The sequence below is a fragment of the Hirundo rustica genome, chromosome 8 (assembly GCF_015227805.2).
Source record: "Hirundo rustica isolate bHirRus1 chromosome 8, bHirRus1.pri.v3, whole genome shotgun sequence".
Taxonomy (NCBI): Eukaryota; Metazoa; Chordata; class Aves; order Passeriformes; family Hirundinidae; genus Hirundo; species Hirundo rustica.
In genome coordinates, this window is record NC_053457.1 from 11,351,926 (window position 1) to 11,370,537 (window position 18,612).

The 18,612-nt window shown below is 40.3% G+C and overlaps 1 protein-coding gene across 2 annotated transcripts in view; it reads right to left on the reverse strand.

The window, feature by feature from the left end:
- Positions 1-534: 534 nt before the first annotated feature.
- The window catches only part of CSGALNACT2 (chondroitin sulfate N-acetylgalactosaminyltransferase 2), a 32,689-nt gene continuing 14,611 nt past the window's right edge, over positions 535-18,612 (reverse strand). For both annotated transcript variants that reach the window (XM_040071566.1, XM_040071567.1), the window contains 7 exons: positions 16,558-17,802; positions 8,906-9,122; positions 8,277-8,378; positions 6,517-6,695; positions 4,826-4,920; positions 3,705-3,786; positions 535-2,541 (listed from right to left, as the gene is read on the reverse strand). In XM_040071566.1, the coding sequence (XP_039927500.1) occupies positions 2,249-2,541; positions 3,705-3,786; positions 4,826-4,920; positions 6,517-6,695; positions 8,277-8,378; positions 8,906-9,122; positions 16,558-17,221 (1,632 nt within the window). In that variant the 5' untranslated portion in view covers positions 17,222-17,802 and the 3' untranslated portion in view covers positions 535-2,248. The remainder of the gene's footprint in view (positions 2,542-3,704; positions 3,787-4,825; positions 4,921-6,516; positions 6,696-8,276; positions 8,379-8,905; positions 9,123-16,557; positions 17,803-18,612) is intronic.

Genomic DNA, 18,612 nt, shown 5'->3' on the forward strand with positions numbered 1-18,612 from the left:
TATCAGCATCCTCATGTTTCCAAAACATGAGAACTGGGACAACTGGATCTTCCTGAGGCAGCGTCTGAGTGCTGAGAGCTGAGGTGCAGCAATGCTGGAAGCCTGTGCTCTACCTCTGTGTCCATTCCAGGCCGTGTCCAGCAGTAGTGGTGTCAGTGAGAGGCATTTTTGGATGCTTACTCTTGTGCAGCCAGGACAGCAGCAGCTGTCCTGAAGTTTCAAAGGCTGGAGTCTCAGGAGAGTGCCCCACTCGTATCTTTACCCCAAGTCATAATACCAGTGTATTTAATCTTGTCCTCACCAGTACCTTACAATTTTTGTTGGCAAGCACCAAGATATCCAAGTAAGGCAACATCTGGTCTAAGTTTAAATCCTCCAAGGAACAATCTCTCGTATCTGGTCCAGGTAGATAGCAGCTGAGATGCAAAATTGAGCTGGTTGAACTTCTCACTGCAAATACTATTTGAATCCAGGGCGTTATGCTCTGTACAATATTATTGTAAAGATGTATTTCAAACAAACAGCTTAAAACAGTTTCTAAAATGCAGAAATTCAATTTATTATATTGAGAATATCAATTGCAAGAAGTCCTGCAATGCATTCTCTTCACTCTAAGTACAATACAGTACACTGTTCTCCACAATAAGTTACATAAAGGCAAATTTTATATACATATAAAAAAGGATCAGTGCCCAGAACTATTTGCACAGCATATCTGCTATTCAGAAATCAATCATTTAAATCTTTAGTTGCCTTCAGAATTCTTGAGCAAAATAAATCCATAAACAGATCTTAATTACCTGGTTTGAATAAGGTTTTCAACTAATATCTAAATTCAGCAGAAACCACGCAAATGGTTTAACCACTGAATTAGCATTCTCTGCATTCATTCTATAAACAAATGTATTAAAAAATGAGGCATGCCATATGGTATCATATAAGACAACATGGAGAAAAATGACCTGCCTTTGAACTGTTTATGCATCCCAAAACACCCAAAAGGGAAGTACCAAAGTAGTAGTGCCATTGTACAAGGCACTAATGAGACCACAGCATAATTCTGCTTAAGCATGCTCAAAAAAACCCAATAAGCAAAAAAAAAAAAAAAAACCCAGAGGAAGAAAAAACACAATACTTTAAAACAGCCTCCAACTGAAAAAGTGAAGAGTAAGGCTACTAGGATGATCAGTGGAATGAAGAGCATTGTGTAAAGAAAAACTGTAATAGCACTTGCTTTTTCAGTCACTGAGACAACTAAGAGTATATGACACCTTACAAAAACATGTCAGGAAAATGCCCCAAAGAGAAAGAATGCACAAGGAAAATATTGGCATAATAGCAAACAGGCCTCTAATAAATTCATATGGGAATGAAAAGATGGTTCCTCAACTTAAAGGACGAGATACATAGGCAGAGCCTTAGAATAAGAAGGAGTGGGGCCAAAAATATTTAAGCAAACAAGTTTAATAGCACAGCTCAGTTTATAGAAGGGATGTGGCATCTACTGTGGGAAAAGAGCAGGCACAGAAACACCCAGCTGGAATGTTCCCAATTTGCCTGATCCATCACTGAATTAAGAAGGTGGCATTTCCTTTGCAGTGTGAACTTCCATTATATGCTCTAAAATTCCACTTAAAAGGATTTTCATTCCCACCCCCACAAATTACTCTCTATTCAACCATGGCAATGTCTGCTAATACAGCAAATGTGGCACCAAGCCCCTGCTGTGGCATGAGCAGCCTGCACAGCTGCTGTACTGGTCAGCACGTCCATATACCTTTCACGGTGAGATTGTTTTTCCACACCTTTCTCTCGTTTCTAAAATGGAGTCTAAGTAGAGTATCCTTCTAAAGTCACAGTGCAGTGAGCCATACAGACTGAAAACACTCAAGACACGAAAGATTATTTCATTTAATTCTCAAAAGAATGCAATTATAGGAACAGAAATGTACCACATGGAAAAGCGTTGGATTGTACATTCCACAGATTTTTCCCAGTCGACACTGAAGACACTTTCCTTGAACTACATATGCCGTCCAATTTAGCTGAGGTGCTGGAACTCGCAAGATACGTAGGTAAGAGCGCACCAGTCAAAGGATTACTCGGAAAACAAACGCGAGAACCAAAAACCCTCTAAACGCTTCTTCACTGAAAAAGAGAGGCACTGCATTTGTAAGCTGAATTAAGGCTGTAAAATGATGCTGGTTCACTGTGAATTTGAAGTCACCGAGGGCCCCGGGGGCGCCCCTCACCCCACGGCCTCGCTGTTAGTCCTGTAGGCCTGCTTGCGGAGGTGCGCCTCGATCTCGTCCCTGAACACCAGCATGCCCAGGTGCGAGTGCGACGCCTCGTTCATGGCTTTGGACTGGATGCACATGCGGTACTGCTCCGGCGTCAGCTCGTCCGCGCAGTGCTTCTCGTGCCACAGGTGGAACAGCCCCGGCACCGGCGTCCTGATCACCATCAGGTCGCCGTGCAAGTACTTCCTGTAGAGGTGAACATCCTCGCCGCCCCAGCCTTTCACTTCCAAGTCAAAACCCCCTGCAAAAACAGCGTCAGAAATCGTTATCTGGGCGCACAGGCAAGAAGAGCAACACTTTATGCCTAACGTGTTACCAGATCTGGATGACATCCCAGGAATTCTGCAGCAATTAACTAAGTTTCCCATGCCATAGCATGCCAATTTGAGGGACAGAAGCTTCAAGGACACCACATCCTTTGTGGTGGAAACTGCCCAGGACACAGATCTGCTGACTTCAGAAAGTCTCTTAGAGCAGTGTCTCCAAATTGCATTATGCATGACATCCCATGTGACAGCTGCAGAAAACTGCAGGCAAACCTCACTGGCTATGCTTTTGGATTATTTTTAGGAAGCATAATGGATTTCAGCAGCTGGAAAATGAAGCAGTTGTGCACCGTGTGAGAAATTCCCTTTAACAATGCCAGCAATAACTCCATAGGTCACAATTCAAAAGGCTGGATTACAGAAAGGAACATGGTTCACCATTTTAAGTTCTCTTGTTTTTCCAGGACCGCAGCGAAGAGCAACCCAGGCTCTTGTACAATTTCAAAACTCCAGCATTATGAAGTCTTCATTTAGCACCTACTATACAGATGGCAATATGACTGCTATTAGCAATCAGCCTGCATTCAAGCCATCAGACAGCACACAGGGCTGTGTCGTTACACCTCCTGGCAGATTTAAATCTTCTGGCAGACTATCCTCACCATCTTCCACATTTAAGCACGCCAAGCTGTTCTCAGTTTTAAGAACATGCCACAAGGGGGGGGCAAAGTACATTGCTAAAGACTCCAACAACTGTCTTCAACTCCTCAAGGTTATTTAAAATAAAAGATTTGAATGCTTCTCGTCTTTGTGAGTGGTTTATTTGAGTGACACGCTTCTTAAACTTGATTCATTTGCTTCAGACAGACACAAAGTATCAAAGAAAAAAATATTTTAAAAAGTTCTACAATGAAATGTTTCTACTAAAACTACTGTGTCTTTTAAAACACTCAACAGATGGGACATCAAAATCCAGAAAAGCTAATTTATCTCATTGATCAAACTTGTCAAGCAAGTCTGACTGCTGGGCTTGGGAAGATAATACAAGAAATTAATGTATTACTTTCCTGTCGTTAGATAAGACCAGAGAATCACTATTTAAACCCACAAATTTTTTTTTGCTGTAGTCTCATCTTACCAACAGTCAGAAAGTCTGTCCGATACTGACAAGTCATCCCAAAGCCAAAATCCCGCCAGAAACCAGAATCCTTCTTGTGTACCTGCAATTTTAAATCAGTATCATTTTGAAACGTAAAATACAACCAAGGTACATTGCACTTGGTTTTGCAGAAAGCGAAGCCCTTCCAAGCATTTGTTCAGTGCAGGATAGAGCGTAATAACACTTCTGGTATTTCTGTGCCATGCACTCATGTGGGGCTTCCCAGTAACCTGTTGTTGATTTCACCTTCTGCCTTCCAATTCCACTCACCCTCACTGCAGTTTCCACAGCAGTTTCTGCTGCACCACCTCTATCTTCTATGTATCTGCCCACACCAAGCAGCAAATTAGTCCATTGCTAAATCATCTGTTCCCAACACATCCATTTTCTAAGGCCACATTTGATCTGATATGACAAGAAAGCTTTGTGATTGAAGTCAACAACCATAACACTGTTAAGTTTAAAAGAGTAGACAGAAGAGCTGTCAGGCAGGAGCTCCCTCCTCCCTCAGCTGCGATTATCCAAGACCATATGCAAAACCTTCTCTCCAGCTTCCAGTAGGATCCTTGCAAACAATGCAAGAAATGAGGGCTCTTATGTTTTAATGCAGATCTTCTTTGTACTACTCTCTTCTTTTCCTCCTCCAAACCTGTCCATCCCAGAAGTCTCAGATGCAAAACCCAATTTCACCTATGCAGTCTCTTGAAAGAGTCAGACTGCACACATCATTCAGAGGTTTTTGCCTTTCACCAATGCTTTGTCTGCTAGAACATAAGAAACTTGCTGCCATGCAATGCCACCATCCTCCTAAAATACTGGCTTGTCAAACCAGAATAAGCAGCAGATCAGAAGTACCAACTTCATTTGGTTAATAGCAATTACTTCTTTTAAACTAGGTGGAACTCCAAGTTTATCTAAGAATGAGTTTTGTACAGTTTGCCAAGGCTTTTTTCCAAGTGCTTTGCCCATAATGGAGAAAATGGTTTAGATACATAGTGCCAAAGGTTGTAAGATATCCCAAACAGACTATTAAATTACACTTAATTTTGTTTCAATATAAAGCACACCTAATTCTACCCAGAATAAATCAAGCTCCTTACCAATTGCTGCTCCACAGGAGGTGGTATATCTTGGTTGGCATAGACAATAGCAGGATTGTAAAGGCTGAATACCACAGGATAGAAAACCTTTTTCCCTGGAAGTCAAAAGATAACTGTTAACTCACTGTGGGCTAGCTTTCTGCAGGCAAAAAGAAACCAGAAACATTCTTTTTATGTAAAATATTACCTATTAGGCATCTAGTAGAAATAGATAAAAACAAGTTCTAGCTGCTAAGATTTCCCACCTAGGAAGCCTGTAACATCTAGTGGGGCAGAGCCCATAGGATTAAAATAAATCCATATGTATGCATATTATATACACTACACTTGATTTACATTTCTATAGTTATACAAGTTCAGATAAAATATTAGCTGTCTCAGTATCATTCTAGGAGGCTGAAAAATTCCTGCAATAATGATATGCAGTAAAACGAAAAAAATAATCAAATCCAAGTAACACCTTGCACTGCTGAGTTTTGTGAACTTGTCTCTTTCCACAAACATGTAAAAGCAGGTACATCCAGGATATTCTGCAAGGGCATTAAGCACCATGAGAATCCTGACCATGCTGAAATCACCAGCTCAGTGTCTATTATAGAAGCCAGGTAAATAATTTTCCACTAATGTCTTGCATTGCCAGTATTGCAAAGGTATTGACAGCAGTCCACAAGAATATTCACTATCTTGATTTGGGCATGAACTCTGAAGGAGTGAGCAGCATTCTCAGATCTCATTGGAAGCAAAGAGAACAAACTGCCAGGATGAATTTCAAGCAGTCTCTTGAACGCTCTTTCTTGTTAAAGCTCACCAAACAATCCTCTCCCAAGTTTTTCCAATATTTATACAACTTGTTTCATGAAGTATAGAGACAGACAGAAATGAAAGAAAAGCAAGAAAGAGAACCCAAATATCTGGCTTCTGAAGAATTTTCTTGCCTGTTTGCTAGCTGAAGAAAAAATATGTATTGATTCCAAATTGACATTTGGAGAAAATGGTTTCTGACTGTAACACATTTGAGACAAGAGTAAGCATTAAAAAAAGAACCCAAACAGTTTGACAGGAGGAAATCTCCAGCAGCATGCTGGTTAACTCAAGAAAGCTTTATCCTTCTTGGCACAAACTTGTAGAACAAGCAAGCGTTGTACAAACTTAAGAAAAACAATCAGAATATTTCAGAGCTTGGGATGGAACAGTGGAACATTAGCTCAGCCTCTGTAAGGAGCACACTGTAGCTCTACTGAAAACCATTCACATGTGACATGTCTTGGCCATACACGCGTGAGAAGAGATAAATTAAACTTGTTAAGACATTTCAGCATAACAAAAATCATCTTCCACTGTAGAACATTACACTGAGTTTTGTTATACAGATTTACATGCAGTCCAATCGTTAAAGCAATTAAACCATCCCATTTTCTTTCAGACAACTAAATCTTAAAAAAAGTGAAAATTATACATGTTGTACAAAAAAGACAATGGGCTCTTAAAACAAGCTACACTAAGGCAGAGGATATTTCTCAGTCTAAATATTATTGCCTTTTGTGCAGTGTGATTAATTTTCCAGGGTGTGTGGCACTGAACAAGCTCCACCATTCTAGCTGAGTTTTCTTTGTTTTCTACGTGCTCAGCACAGGTCAGCTGAAGTCAAGCACAGGACAAGGCTCCGTTCCAGCAACACAAAGGGAACGTACCGGGCTCAGCATTTAAGCGACAGCTGTTGAGGAATTCGGCTGTGAAATAAACATCAACATCACAGAAGAACATCAGGACTTCACCCTTTTCCCAGGCTCTGGCACCCACATCAAGTCCTCGGCCTCGGTTAAATTCCTCTTTCAGAGAGACAAGTGTGTAATTGTAGAAGTCAGTTTCTCTACAAGAAAAACAGAGCCAAACCCAAAATAAATCTGTGGGGAGGGGTAGAGGGACCATTTATAGTTTTTTTAGCATTTTACAGCAATTTCATTCCAGAAATTTAAAAACAGTTATATGATCACAATGAGAAAACAAAAACTGCTACACTTAGTTGTCTATTTTAATTTTAAACCTTATAAAATGATAGAAACCAGTCTTACATTATAACTTCGTGTTTCATCATTCAGACAGATTAAAAGGCCTTTTGTTAACTGACATGAATTAAAATGCTCTCCTGAATTACAACAGCATCTAAAATTTGTCCCCACAAACCAAGAAGTCCTGACTAACAGAGAAATATCTGTCTCCACCAGTTCAGAGAAGAGGGCAAACAGGAAGCCAGAGTCCTGGCATCATCAGACTCACGGGGCAAAGGCCATCTGTGTGGTGGTGCCACCATAACCCAGGCACTTGGCTTCTCCTCGCTGTGTAACAGCGGCACACATGCCTGTACTCACAGCAAAAGAGGAAAGGAGCAGCCAAAGGAGGCTGGAAACCCTCAGAGAACATCTTCAAGCAAAGTTAAGTGCTTACAGAGACACTTCAGAGGACAACGCTTGAAGAGAACAGACTGAAGATATTCAACAGTAGCACTACTAAAAAGACACAGAACCAGGTAAATGCCCAGTGAGCCTGCAGCACTGACCCAGTGCTCTGAGGGACATCTCACAGGGAGCAGGGCAGGCAGCAGAGGCCTCAAAAATGGAGGGGTACAGCACACAGCAGGTGCTAGGGAGACTGCAGCAAAAACTGCAGAAATTCTCTCCTCCTTTCCTACCAGAAGCCTGTAAGTGTCAGGCCAACTTTCCATCACATGCTCCAAGCTGGTGACAGAGTAGCCCGTGTCTAATCTATGTCACGGGGAGGAGCCAGGCCAGCAGTGTGAGACAGGGATCACACGAGAGCTCAAGGGAACAGGCTCCCAGCTCAGGGACGAGTGCAAGAGCTCGGGTAATGGAGGAGTCCCTTGGCTATAAGGTAAAGCTTACACCTGTCCCATCTCTCTGGAGCAAAAACCATAAAAGACACGTTTGGGAATTTTACATCCATTACTGATACAATGCTACTGCTGAGACAGCCATGATGAACCGTGCCTAAAGTCACTTTACAGCTGAGAGGAAGTACGGGCCTACTTTGACTACTACATTTCTCTTCCTTATCATCAAACAAAATTGTTTCTCCAGTAAAGTAACTATTAAATGTGCAACCCAGTTCCAAAGAACTTAAACCCTAATCAATCTGTTAGCATGACTGAACATCCCCTGCAAAACTCACCCCTGTTGTTTTTTGGACTGTCAGATAGAAACCTCAAAGTCTTTTCTGGCTAAACTTGATTTTTAGTAGTCTTCAGGAAACTTTTGCAACCTAAGCTGTAAAATGGCAACCATAAATAGTGTACAGTAAATAAAAAATAAATTTCCTAGTAACCTGTAATGAAGTATAAACTTTATTTGGTTTATTTCTTCATTCCTTTTTAAAAACTCTTTAAAATGCCAATCAATACTGTTTGTACTGACTGATGATGGATTGGTACACTTACCTAGCTACAGATTCTAGGATGCTTTTTACTTCTGACAGACCATCTTGTCCAAAGTACACCACTGTGAGGTGAACACGCTTATCCTGATGAATACACACATCCCTATAAGCACAAAGATAAGCTGATATTAGTAATTACTTGCAACACAACAAAAGGTACTCAAATGCTACTGCATTGAAAACTATTAGGAAATGAAATATTCTGGTTAGGCATCAAATGGCTTCAAAGAAAACAAGGAAAGAGGTTTTCCCCTCTTCTTTCCCCATCTTGCCCATTTAAATCGTAAGGTTCCAATACTGTGTGTCACATTCCAGCACCTTATTTTATAAACAGGCACTCTACAACTGAGGTAAATACAAAAATGATGTTCAAGATCATCTGTGTCCAGGTTCACAATGACCCTGACATTTGGTCATTTGCTGCCATTCGAGAACCTCTTAAGCCCTTTAAAAAGGAATGTTTTTTTTTTCCATACAGTAGGTTCCCTTACAAACATCCCAAGGCAGTTGCACACAATGTTGGAATCATCAGCTCTGTTGCAAATCAACCAGAACAGGAATTCATTTTGAAAAAGAAACAAAATACTGAAAATCAGCAACATAGCTCACTATATAATCTCATGCACGTACCTAAAGTTTTGCATAAATTGTGCAAATGCCTCAGTTCTTCCAGCAAGAGGAACAATAATGTTAATGATCGAACTAGAAATATCGACCGTTTCACTCTTCACTTTCATGAGGGGTCCAAAGGGTCGGAACAAGGTGACATGCCTGTACTCCATGCCATCCATCTTCTTATAAAACAGCTCATACTGTGTCCCCTTATCTCTTTCTGTACGATAGTAACCTGAAGAATAAGTCACACAAGTAATATGTAAAGTCAAAGATCCCAGCAGTTGTATTTCAGAACACTGATTTTCCTAAGAACTAAAGAAGGGGGACAAAGCTTCTGGGTTTCTCCTAAAAACATATGAAATTTCCACAACTGTTGTTAACCACAGTCACCCTTCCACCATTTTAGGTCAGACCAGAGAAACAATCCCAAATGAACTCCAGCTTCCCCTGCTTCTTACAGACAACAGGTCCTATGCCAGCTTCTCAGACAGAATTAAGAGCTGGGTCTTCCCAACGAAAAGGGAATTCAGCTGTTTGCTATGGAAAAGGATGGTTGAAATCTAATATTGCTTGCTCTTAAGCCCTTCAGTAAGAATCCACCCCGAGCTAGTCAACAGTAAAATCTAAGATCATCTGGCCAGTAATCAACACAAGAAAAGCACAATTTGTTCTGTGGGCAGAACAAAGGACAGTAACTTGCTTGACAAAGTCTGCAAAATCTGACATGAGGCATCTAAACAAAACAACTGTGGGATAATGCTGGAATGCTTTTAAATTGTTTGCACTGCTGACTAGAAGTTAATGCTTTCTATGTGATAAATTAGTAGTATTTTACTACAGCCATGATCTTCCAAGGAGATAAACAGATGTTTTCTTCTATATGCTTGTCACACTTTAAGACAACAATGTTAGTTCCTTCAGAAACAGGACTATCTGTTGAGAGTTATTTTACTCCTAATGTGTAAAAAAAAAAATATCTGTCCTCTTCAGAACATGGTCCTTTAACTTAAGGACCATCAAGGAAGGAAGTTAAACCAACAGACTCTAATTTTACACCACATAGGAAAGGACTGAGGCTCATCTGTGGTTTTGACCCTACTAAGCTCTGTGTTGCTAATTCCATATCTATGCTAACCTGAGAGTAAGAAATGATGACAGGAAAAAATCCTCCACCAAAAATGCCTCATGTTCATCCCATCTCTGCTCTCCTCTCACCAGCAAGGAAAAGATGGGTTATCTGTAAGGACCACAAGCTATACCACGAACTCGCATTACGTTCCCGCATTACGTTCCAGTTAAGTGGCCACCCAGACTACAGAGAAAGTTACAAACAGCTGCAAACCCCCAAGTGTGATGCACACCCCTGCCCTCACACAATGCATTTCCATTCACCTGTCTACCCTGAACTGCCCCTTCTCCAAGCCAGGCTCCTCAGCAGCTGAAATCCCCCCCAGGCCTCCCACCCAGAAAGCAGCTGGTGGCAGAGCACATGGTAGACAAGCCACACTGGTGACACAAAAGATTCTCCTTTGTTCCCAGCACTGATATGGTCCTTTTTGTTGTCTTTTTCTGCAACTGAAATCAACACCTGACAAAGCAGGCGAAGGAAGCAGCTGCATTGATATTGTCCTTTTTGTTGTCTTTTTCTGCAACTGAAATCAACACCTGACAAAGTATGCGAAGGAAGCAGCTCTCAGCCTTTGAGCAGCTTAGGCTGGACTGTCTCAGGAACCAGAAAGAAGGGATGATAGAGCTTTGTGTCTCCCCTTTTCCCAGGCAAGTATCCTCCATGCTCCCTTACCTTTCCATACAAGAAGCAAAGGAATGCGTACATCACGTGGACCTAATTTCATTCTCTATATTCCAGATTTCATTTCAAAAGAAAGAATCCTTTCCCTAAATCTACCTCTGTGTTCCTGTGCTACAGCCTCCATCCCCAAACCAAACCCAGTTTCATCCACTGATGTTGCCTCTTTCTGCCCAGCAGGCTCTCTCTCACAGCAAGCTCTTTGCAACCCCTCCCATCCTCAGCTCTGTAATCCATCCTGTCATGTGGACAAGCATATGCACAAGCAGACCCCAAGGGAAATGTGCATGACCACCACAGAGGGCTGTGGGACACATGGCCTAGCAGAACAAGATGGTCCATCACACTGGAAGTCAGTGATGACTGAACCTCTTAACTGAGATGCTTTCACCCCTTGAAGGAAGTTCTGCAATGCTCTCCTTGCAAAGACTGAAATTCACATTTATGCCTTTGTCAACACAGAGATGCATAAAGTATGCACCACATTTTAATTGTTACTTTCAAATCATTATTAATTACAAGCCCTGAAAATGGTATTTCAAACAATGAAAGTCCACAATGCTGACCGTCAGAAGCAGCAGAACATCTATAAATCCCTCTCAACCCTTTTCCATTTCAACCCTTTGTGCCGCCAGTCCAGCACTGTGGCCTGAAAACAGCATCTTGGTTAATGGAGCAGCTGATGCACCACGGTGCTCGTACATTACTCTTTCATGTAAGAGACAGCAAATACTTTGTACCAGGACTCCTGGGGAAAGTAACATTCAGCATTTCATATTTTATTCTTTCCTCTGCCAGCCAATAGCTGTTTAAAGATAAAAATACCATCTACAACTTAAGTGAAGTTTTTAAAAAGCATACCAGCTGCCATTAGCTTATCTTTAATCAAACGAGAAGTTCAGATGTCAGTCTACAACAGAAGGCTGTAGTACAGAATAAAATTTTCTAGATTAATTAAAAAAAAAAAAAAAACAAAAGCAAAACCCACTGCTGTAACTTCATAAAGACCTGAATATGCAAATTCAAATCTGAATAGTGCCTTGCCAACATTCAAATGTCAAAATACAAGATTCCAAACTTTTCAATCTCAACATGTTACTAGAGCCACACTTCTTTTAAATAGTATGTACTCCTCAACTTATTCTCCTTGCTATGAGCTAGCCTCTTGCTAAGCTACTAATTTGGATACTTTTATTGGACTAAAGTTTCTATACACAGAAGCCAGATTTGAGAACTGCCAGAAAAAGAACCCGCATCTGGTTTACTTCTTAGTGTATTCAGGTTTTTAACACTTGGAACTAACTCATTTAATAAAACCTGTTATCTCACCTTCCAACTAGCATACACATTTGGCTGCCAACCAAAATAAAAACTCCACAAGCAAAGAGGTAAGAAGCAGCAGAAATAATTTAACAGTTGCTATTTCTGGTCCATGAAGCTTTACTCCCTTTGCAGAAGGTTCTGTTTCTCAGCAAGAAAATTAAACACAGGAAACCTGGGGATCAGTTACTACCGAAGCTGAAAGGCTGTTCTTCTATTGCCTTGAATATTACTTGCTTTACAACTACCAAGAAAGTGTTTGGTCTATGGAATTTAAGATGTATGACCTGGTTTTCTTGGTGTGGATTAGGATTCTCCACTAAAGTTCCCAAGACAGTGGCCAGTTTCTGGTCTTAGGCAGCACACATGGCAGGGGCTGCCTGCATGACAAACAGTCCACACTGTTCTATGGATTGCAAGCACTTGGAAGCTTGCAGCAAGGGAATAAAGCACTTTCACATGCTAAGGATGGGTGGGGAGTCCTCCTTTTGAAGATAACCTAAAGAATGTTACTAGACTTTGTCCAGTTCCAACTGGAAACACAGAAGCAGTAGAAATGGACCCAGACAGCACTGCTAGACATTCAATAACAAGACCTTTATTAGCTATTAGCTAATTGCTAATTAGCTTCTGAAAACATGCTAGTGCTTCTATTTTCCAAAGGTTAATTTTAAGTGTTTGTGCAATGGAAGAGCTTTTAATCTCTTGATTTAAAAAGCCAATTACACTGATAAATGTAAACCCAAATAAGCCAGTTACACTGATAGTGAAGTGTGTCCATGAAGGCTCCTCAAGGCTTCTCTATCACCATTCAAGACTCAATGTCACAGGCTTCTGGAGAAAGGGAACAGAGGTCAAACTTATCTCCTCTGAATTACTCTCCATTTCACAATATTATCAAATACTGATCTCAAAGAAATCTATTTTTAATGGAGGACCATCCTGGAACATGCAGTTCAGCAATCAGGTGCACTGGTCATAATCCTAAATCCATTCATTTGTGAAAATACGTAAAATTGCCTCTCTTATCTTCTCTAGAGACAATCTTCATCCACGGGGAATAGGATACTCTTGTTTCTCATACACTTAGATCTAATGTAAACCCTAAGAAAGAAAAACAACTTCAAAGCGTTCCTCAAACAGCAACTGCAGAACCAGACTTTTTTTTCAGGTCAGATTTTTGTTCTGTTAATATTAGCATTCTGGAAGTTTCATTATGGGTTGCTGCAAAAGAAAACAGGTACAGCAAACAGAGATGAGAAATTTGCTGGGTTTCTCTCCATCAGTAGAACAAGTCAACAGCTTTATGAAAAATAATTTGAATTTGTCAGAAAGTATCTTTGTAGTTGCAAGATACACTTAGAAACCTCTTTTTTTTCTACTTCTTGTTATTACTCAAAGCCTGCACATAACCATGACGTGGCTGTGGCAGCTCTGCCTTATCACAGTTCCAAAGCAGATTTGGATCATCGCTCTGTCTTGCGACACTAAAAAATTAACATCAGTTCAGAAAACACTTGGCCAGCATGCTCCCTGTTATGGATACGGCTTCCTTGCACCACTGGTAGAAAACAGAACATCTTCATGCAGAGCTCACAGAGGCTGAGCACGCAGCAAAGCGGCTGCAGAACAGTTAAATCGAGGACACAGCAAAAATGCAGAGTGGCAACAAGAAAGTTGCATCCACCAGCATGTATTTGGAACTTTTTTGGCCTGCACAGTATTAAGAGTAATAAAAATCAGTAGATTCAGACTACCATGAGTATTATTGGCTAATTAAGTGTACTTTTTTTCTAAAAAAGTTTATTTAGGAAATCCCTATTTATAAATTAGCAAGCAGATCAATTTTAAATTCAAGTTAATAGTATTTGTTATCTCAAATTAATATAGATAAATCCTAAAACACAGAAAGAAACAAAAAATTCTTGATGTTTTTTCAAATGAAGACAGTGATATTTCACTGACTGGGCATCAGAGGCAACATCATGCTGGGAAAGAACTCAAGGCATATTCAGCAGACAATAAAAGACACCATTAAGTAAAACCATCCACAAGAAAAAAAAATCTAGACTTACTTAAACAGTCACCAAATTCTCTAAGGAGAGAGTACCTGAAAGTACATATCACAAAAAAATTACATGGTTCAAAGTTGAGTCTACTATTTCACAAGTCTAGGAAAATAGCAGACGTAATTCCCAGAACCAAATATTGACCTATATAAAAAGAGCCTGTTGAGGTAACAAGCTAGAAGACTTTAGAATAAAAACTCCAATTTCTTGTAGCACAATTTTGTGGGTAAGTTTTTGTATATAGATATGCAGTAGTTTTGAGGAAAAAAATCCTGCTAGTCAGAAAAAAAAGTCAACTTCTCTATACTGAGCATAAGACATGATGGTATGTATTAAGTAATGCAGTATCATGTTTTCTCTCGTCCTAGAAGGAAAAAAAAAACACAACAAACCACACCAAGTTTCTCAGCCTCCAGTTTCAAATTGCACAATACTCTGCTTTTAGTCACAAACGACTTATTACAAAATAATTACCAACTGAAGAGGACGTAGAACTTAAATTATTTGCTTCAGTTGAAGCCAAAATTAAAAAGCTGTTTCTCTAAATAAGCAATGCTAACGCATCAATTCTGCTGCGTTACAGGAGCTGTTCTGACTTCAGCTGATACACCAAGTCTGCTATGTAATTTCAATTCAATACCATTTTAAGACAGTTTAAGGGAGTAGTATTTTATAAACAAAATGGCATTAGCTTTCCAACTGGACTTCCATCAAAAGGGGATGCACAGGCAGCAGAGGCAGAGTGCTAGAGCCTGCTCACAGGGCTGCAGGGCAAGGGACCTGCATGTAACAACACCGGCTGTGTCTGCTTCTTACCTCGGAGTTTTGGAAAAACGGGTGGGGAAAAATATGCTAACATTCAAAAGCTGCCTTTATTTGTTGGCTAAATTAGACGGTAGTATTTGCACATAAAAAACCCACAGAATACCCACACTACCCACAATTTCTGTCTGAAGAAAGATACTAATAGATACAGATAACGCTATGGCTGGTTGCTAACACACCCATATGCAGCATAAAAGACTTGTCTTTCCCTATAGTTCCTGTAACCCTGTGTTTGAAGTTACTGTCGTTACAGCAAAAGGAAATTAGTTTGATTTCCAAAAACAAATACTGGTGTGAACAGAGGCAGAGGTATGAAGTATAATTCTAAGGTCCTAAAACTATTTGCTTTCTTGAACGTCTGTCATTAAAGGCAGTACACTAAAAAATCAACAGCTATTTTATTCTTGGTAAAATAAAAATCCACCGAAGTACAAGCCATATCTAAAACAGCAATGGAAAAGCACCTGAATACTTAATGCAGAAGTAAAGCGCAAGATTGAGTACCCCCGAAAAAAATAATAGGGTTTTAAATGAGAACTGTACTAAGACCCTAACACAGGCTGCGTTGCATTGACCCAGCTGAGTGGATTCCATGCCCTGCACCACCTTCCAGAATGAAGAAGGGTACTTGCATCAAACTTTAAACACAGTAGCTGTTAAAAGCAGAGACTTTTTGCACTACAGACCAATTACATCTTCAGAGACTGAAAGAACCCATTATTTAAAGACAGTGGTATCTTTCTCCAGCATGTTTGATTAATAATACAGACATCAGTACTCACTCCAGAATCCCTGCTACAGTCATGGTCTTATAACATGGTCCACCTTTTGGTTTTTAATGGCAGCATGAACTGCATTTAATACTGTAAGTATAAAGAAGGGCAGTTTTTGATAATACTTATCTCCATCACAGGAGACAGTACCTTAAAAGCCACCTGTTATGGGATTTGTCACTACTGCATTTTTTAAGGGCCTTACTAAGTGTTGAAAGTTTAACTGCTACATTTGCCTTTACTGTAATATGTGTTCTGCAATTAAACTTACAGGCACTGAGACAAAACTGAAGAGAGAACAAGAGAACAGTTCAAGGCTGCACAGCTTAGCAGACCCCATTAGTGTATACCATGAAAGGTCTATTCAGGACACCAAATTCCTCAGCTCACAGGCCCAGAACATAGCCTACCTCTCCCTCCAGTATGACTGTGCCATCTCTAAGAGAGTCAAATGCCTGAATATTAACTGAAAGTGGCATACAGATGAGTGAAGAAAAAACATGTAGCTTCATACTGGATTGCTTAACTAGAGAGATGAATCAGTTGCTCCCTCCCACTGCCATCACTTTCACTGGAAGTCTCTCAGTTATTTAGTACCATAAGCAGCTGTGTCACACTGACTTTGGCTACAATCAATGCATCCGTATGTTAAGCAGATACAGCTTCCCCCATATACCACTTGTGGTGAGCCCTTCTGAAATGCATTTGTTACTCCACTAAAAATACATGATAATGAAGCAGAAATACTCCCATAGTCAGAAATAAACGTTCTTATTGTGCAATTACTCTTCAAGACTCTATCCAAGTAGATAAAACATCGTTAAATGCCTGCTGTGACATTCTGCTAAGGAGCTAGGGAGCATGTAAACATACCTTCTATAAAATCATTTTCACTATATAGCTGCCTGTCTCCTACTCCATCATCTTCATCTTGTCCATCTTCTTCATCTGGATTGTTGATAACTTCTAGGCCAGCCTCGATAACTTCCACCAATTCATCTCGTTTATCCTTTCTAACGGGTTTCTCTTCTGGATGCCGAGTGAGCCCCATCTCCAACTGGAACACTTTCATGGATGTAAAGCTTTCAAAAGGAATGACTCCATACTCACTAGGCAGTTTGGCCCCCACGCTCACCTCAGCTTTGTCAATCTGGGAATGAAGAAACTCTAGGAGATCATTGGATGTTTGTTCTTTGGTGCCCTGGTAGGTCATACCATTGACCTTCGGGCTCTTTTTTTCCTGCAGGGACTTCAGTTTGTCACTCATTTCCTGAAGCTCTTGCTTTAGCTGGGCAATCTGACGTTTTAGACTGGTAGCTCGGTTTTGATAATGCTCCTCTTGCTCCTGCAAGAGAGCTTGATAGTATTCTTTACCCATGCTTTCACCTACAACACCAGGCAGAGATCCATTGCCATCTGTTTGTGGGGCACACTCCAGCAAATACATGAGCAACACTAAACTGAACAGTAAAGCAATGCCCACCAGCAGCCAACGAGTCCTGGCTTGAATTACAAAGCCTCTTCTGGGCATTCTCATATTATTTCTATTTCCAATCCTAAAAAATGAGTTATCTCTTGCTTTCCAGGGGACATCACCCTGGACTTCAAATCTTAGAAAAAGAGAGAAAACACAACTGTAACAGCTACCGCAAGTTCCAGTAACATAGCTGATGAGCAGTTTTCCAGCTTTGCCTTAATCAGGTGTCATTGCAGAGAAGTACATCTGAGGTTCCTATGTCATCCATAACCATCAACTGTAAGTCTGGCTGACGCCATACAATTTGTTCAGGATTTCCTACCCCAAACAAAAAAAACCTGCAAAGGGGGAGGAAGATGGAAGACACCAGCAAGGAATCATATTTCCATTTCCTAATTCAGTTTTAGTTGAAGGGGCTTAGCTTATTTGAAGTTTTGTGAGGGAAATCTGCAAAAGTAATTTTGTAAGCTTTGAACAGACAGCAATTTCCCCCCCCCACTATGTGTGAGAGCAATCTACATTTTAGTAATAGTAATTTTCATTGGCTAGTCTTGCTTTTCCTCTGGCACTTGAGTATTTTATTCCACTTCCCCTCCTTTCTTTGGATTCTGTGGTTTGAGTCAGCAAAATGAAGATAGAACCTAAAATTAAAAGAAAGGTGCGTATTAGAACTACGGAGCAAACGATCATTTGAGAAACACACGAACAAAGTTTTAACACATGCATGCAAAACACTGCTGGTGGAAGGAGTGAGAAAGGGAGAAAGAAAAACCATTTCTTTCCTTTGCATTACCCATCAGCAACTTTCTTTGACACAGTGTCTGGAAAATAGTAATACAGACAGTCCAATAAAATGCATTTGTCACACAGCTAGCCAAAGCAGTAATGGTTCTCCTAGTCTCACCACAGTTTATTTCATGTTTGTTTTAACCCCCCATACCTTCTTAGGGTTTTTTGTTTTGTTTCACTCTGTGGGAGGGAAAAAAAAAAATACCAACAAACCCCGTGCTTTTCCCACTCCTCAAAAAAAAAAAAAAATCCATGAACTATTTTGAAGCAACAGAAGCTTGCTTGCAATTTCATTTGATTTTACTTTAAGTAAATACCTTTCAGAGTATAACTGTTTGCTGATGAATAAAGTATTATCGATTAAATATCAGAGTTTACCGAAACCGCATTTCAGATTAAGTCAAAGTCAAGAGAAATTAAAATTCAAATGCCAATCCCTGATTGATGAAAGGGATCCTGAGATTATCATTCACTAATATTTCCATCTTCTGATATGGTTAGGCTAGCATGAAGAGGCAGTGACCATTTGCATGGGTCAAACTCTTACGTGACTGACCAAACCAGCCTAGAGGGGAAAACCAGAGAAACAGACCACAGTTGTGCAAGAGGGGGATACCAAAAATCCTACTCAGTCATGAGAGTCAGCTAAATGTTTTATGGGC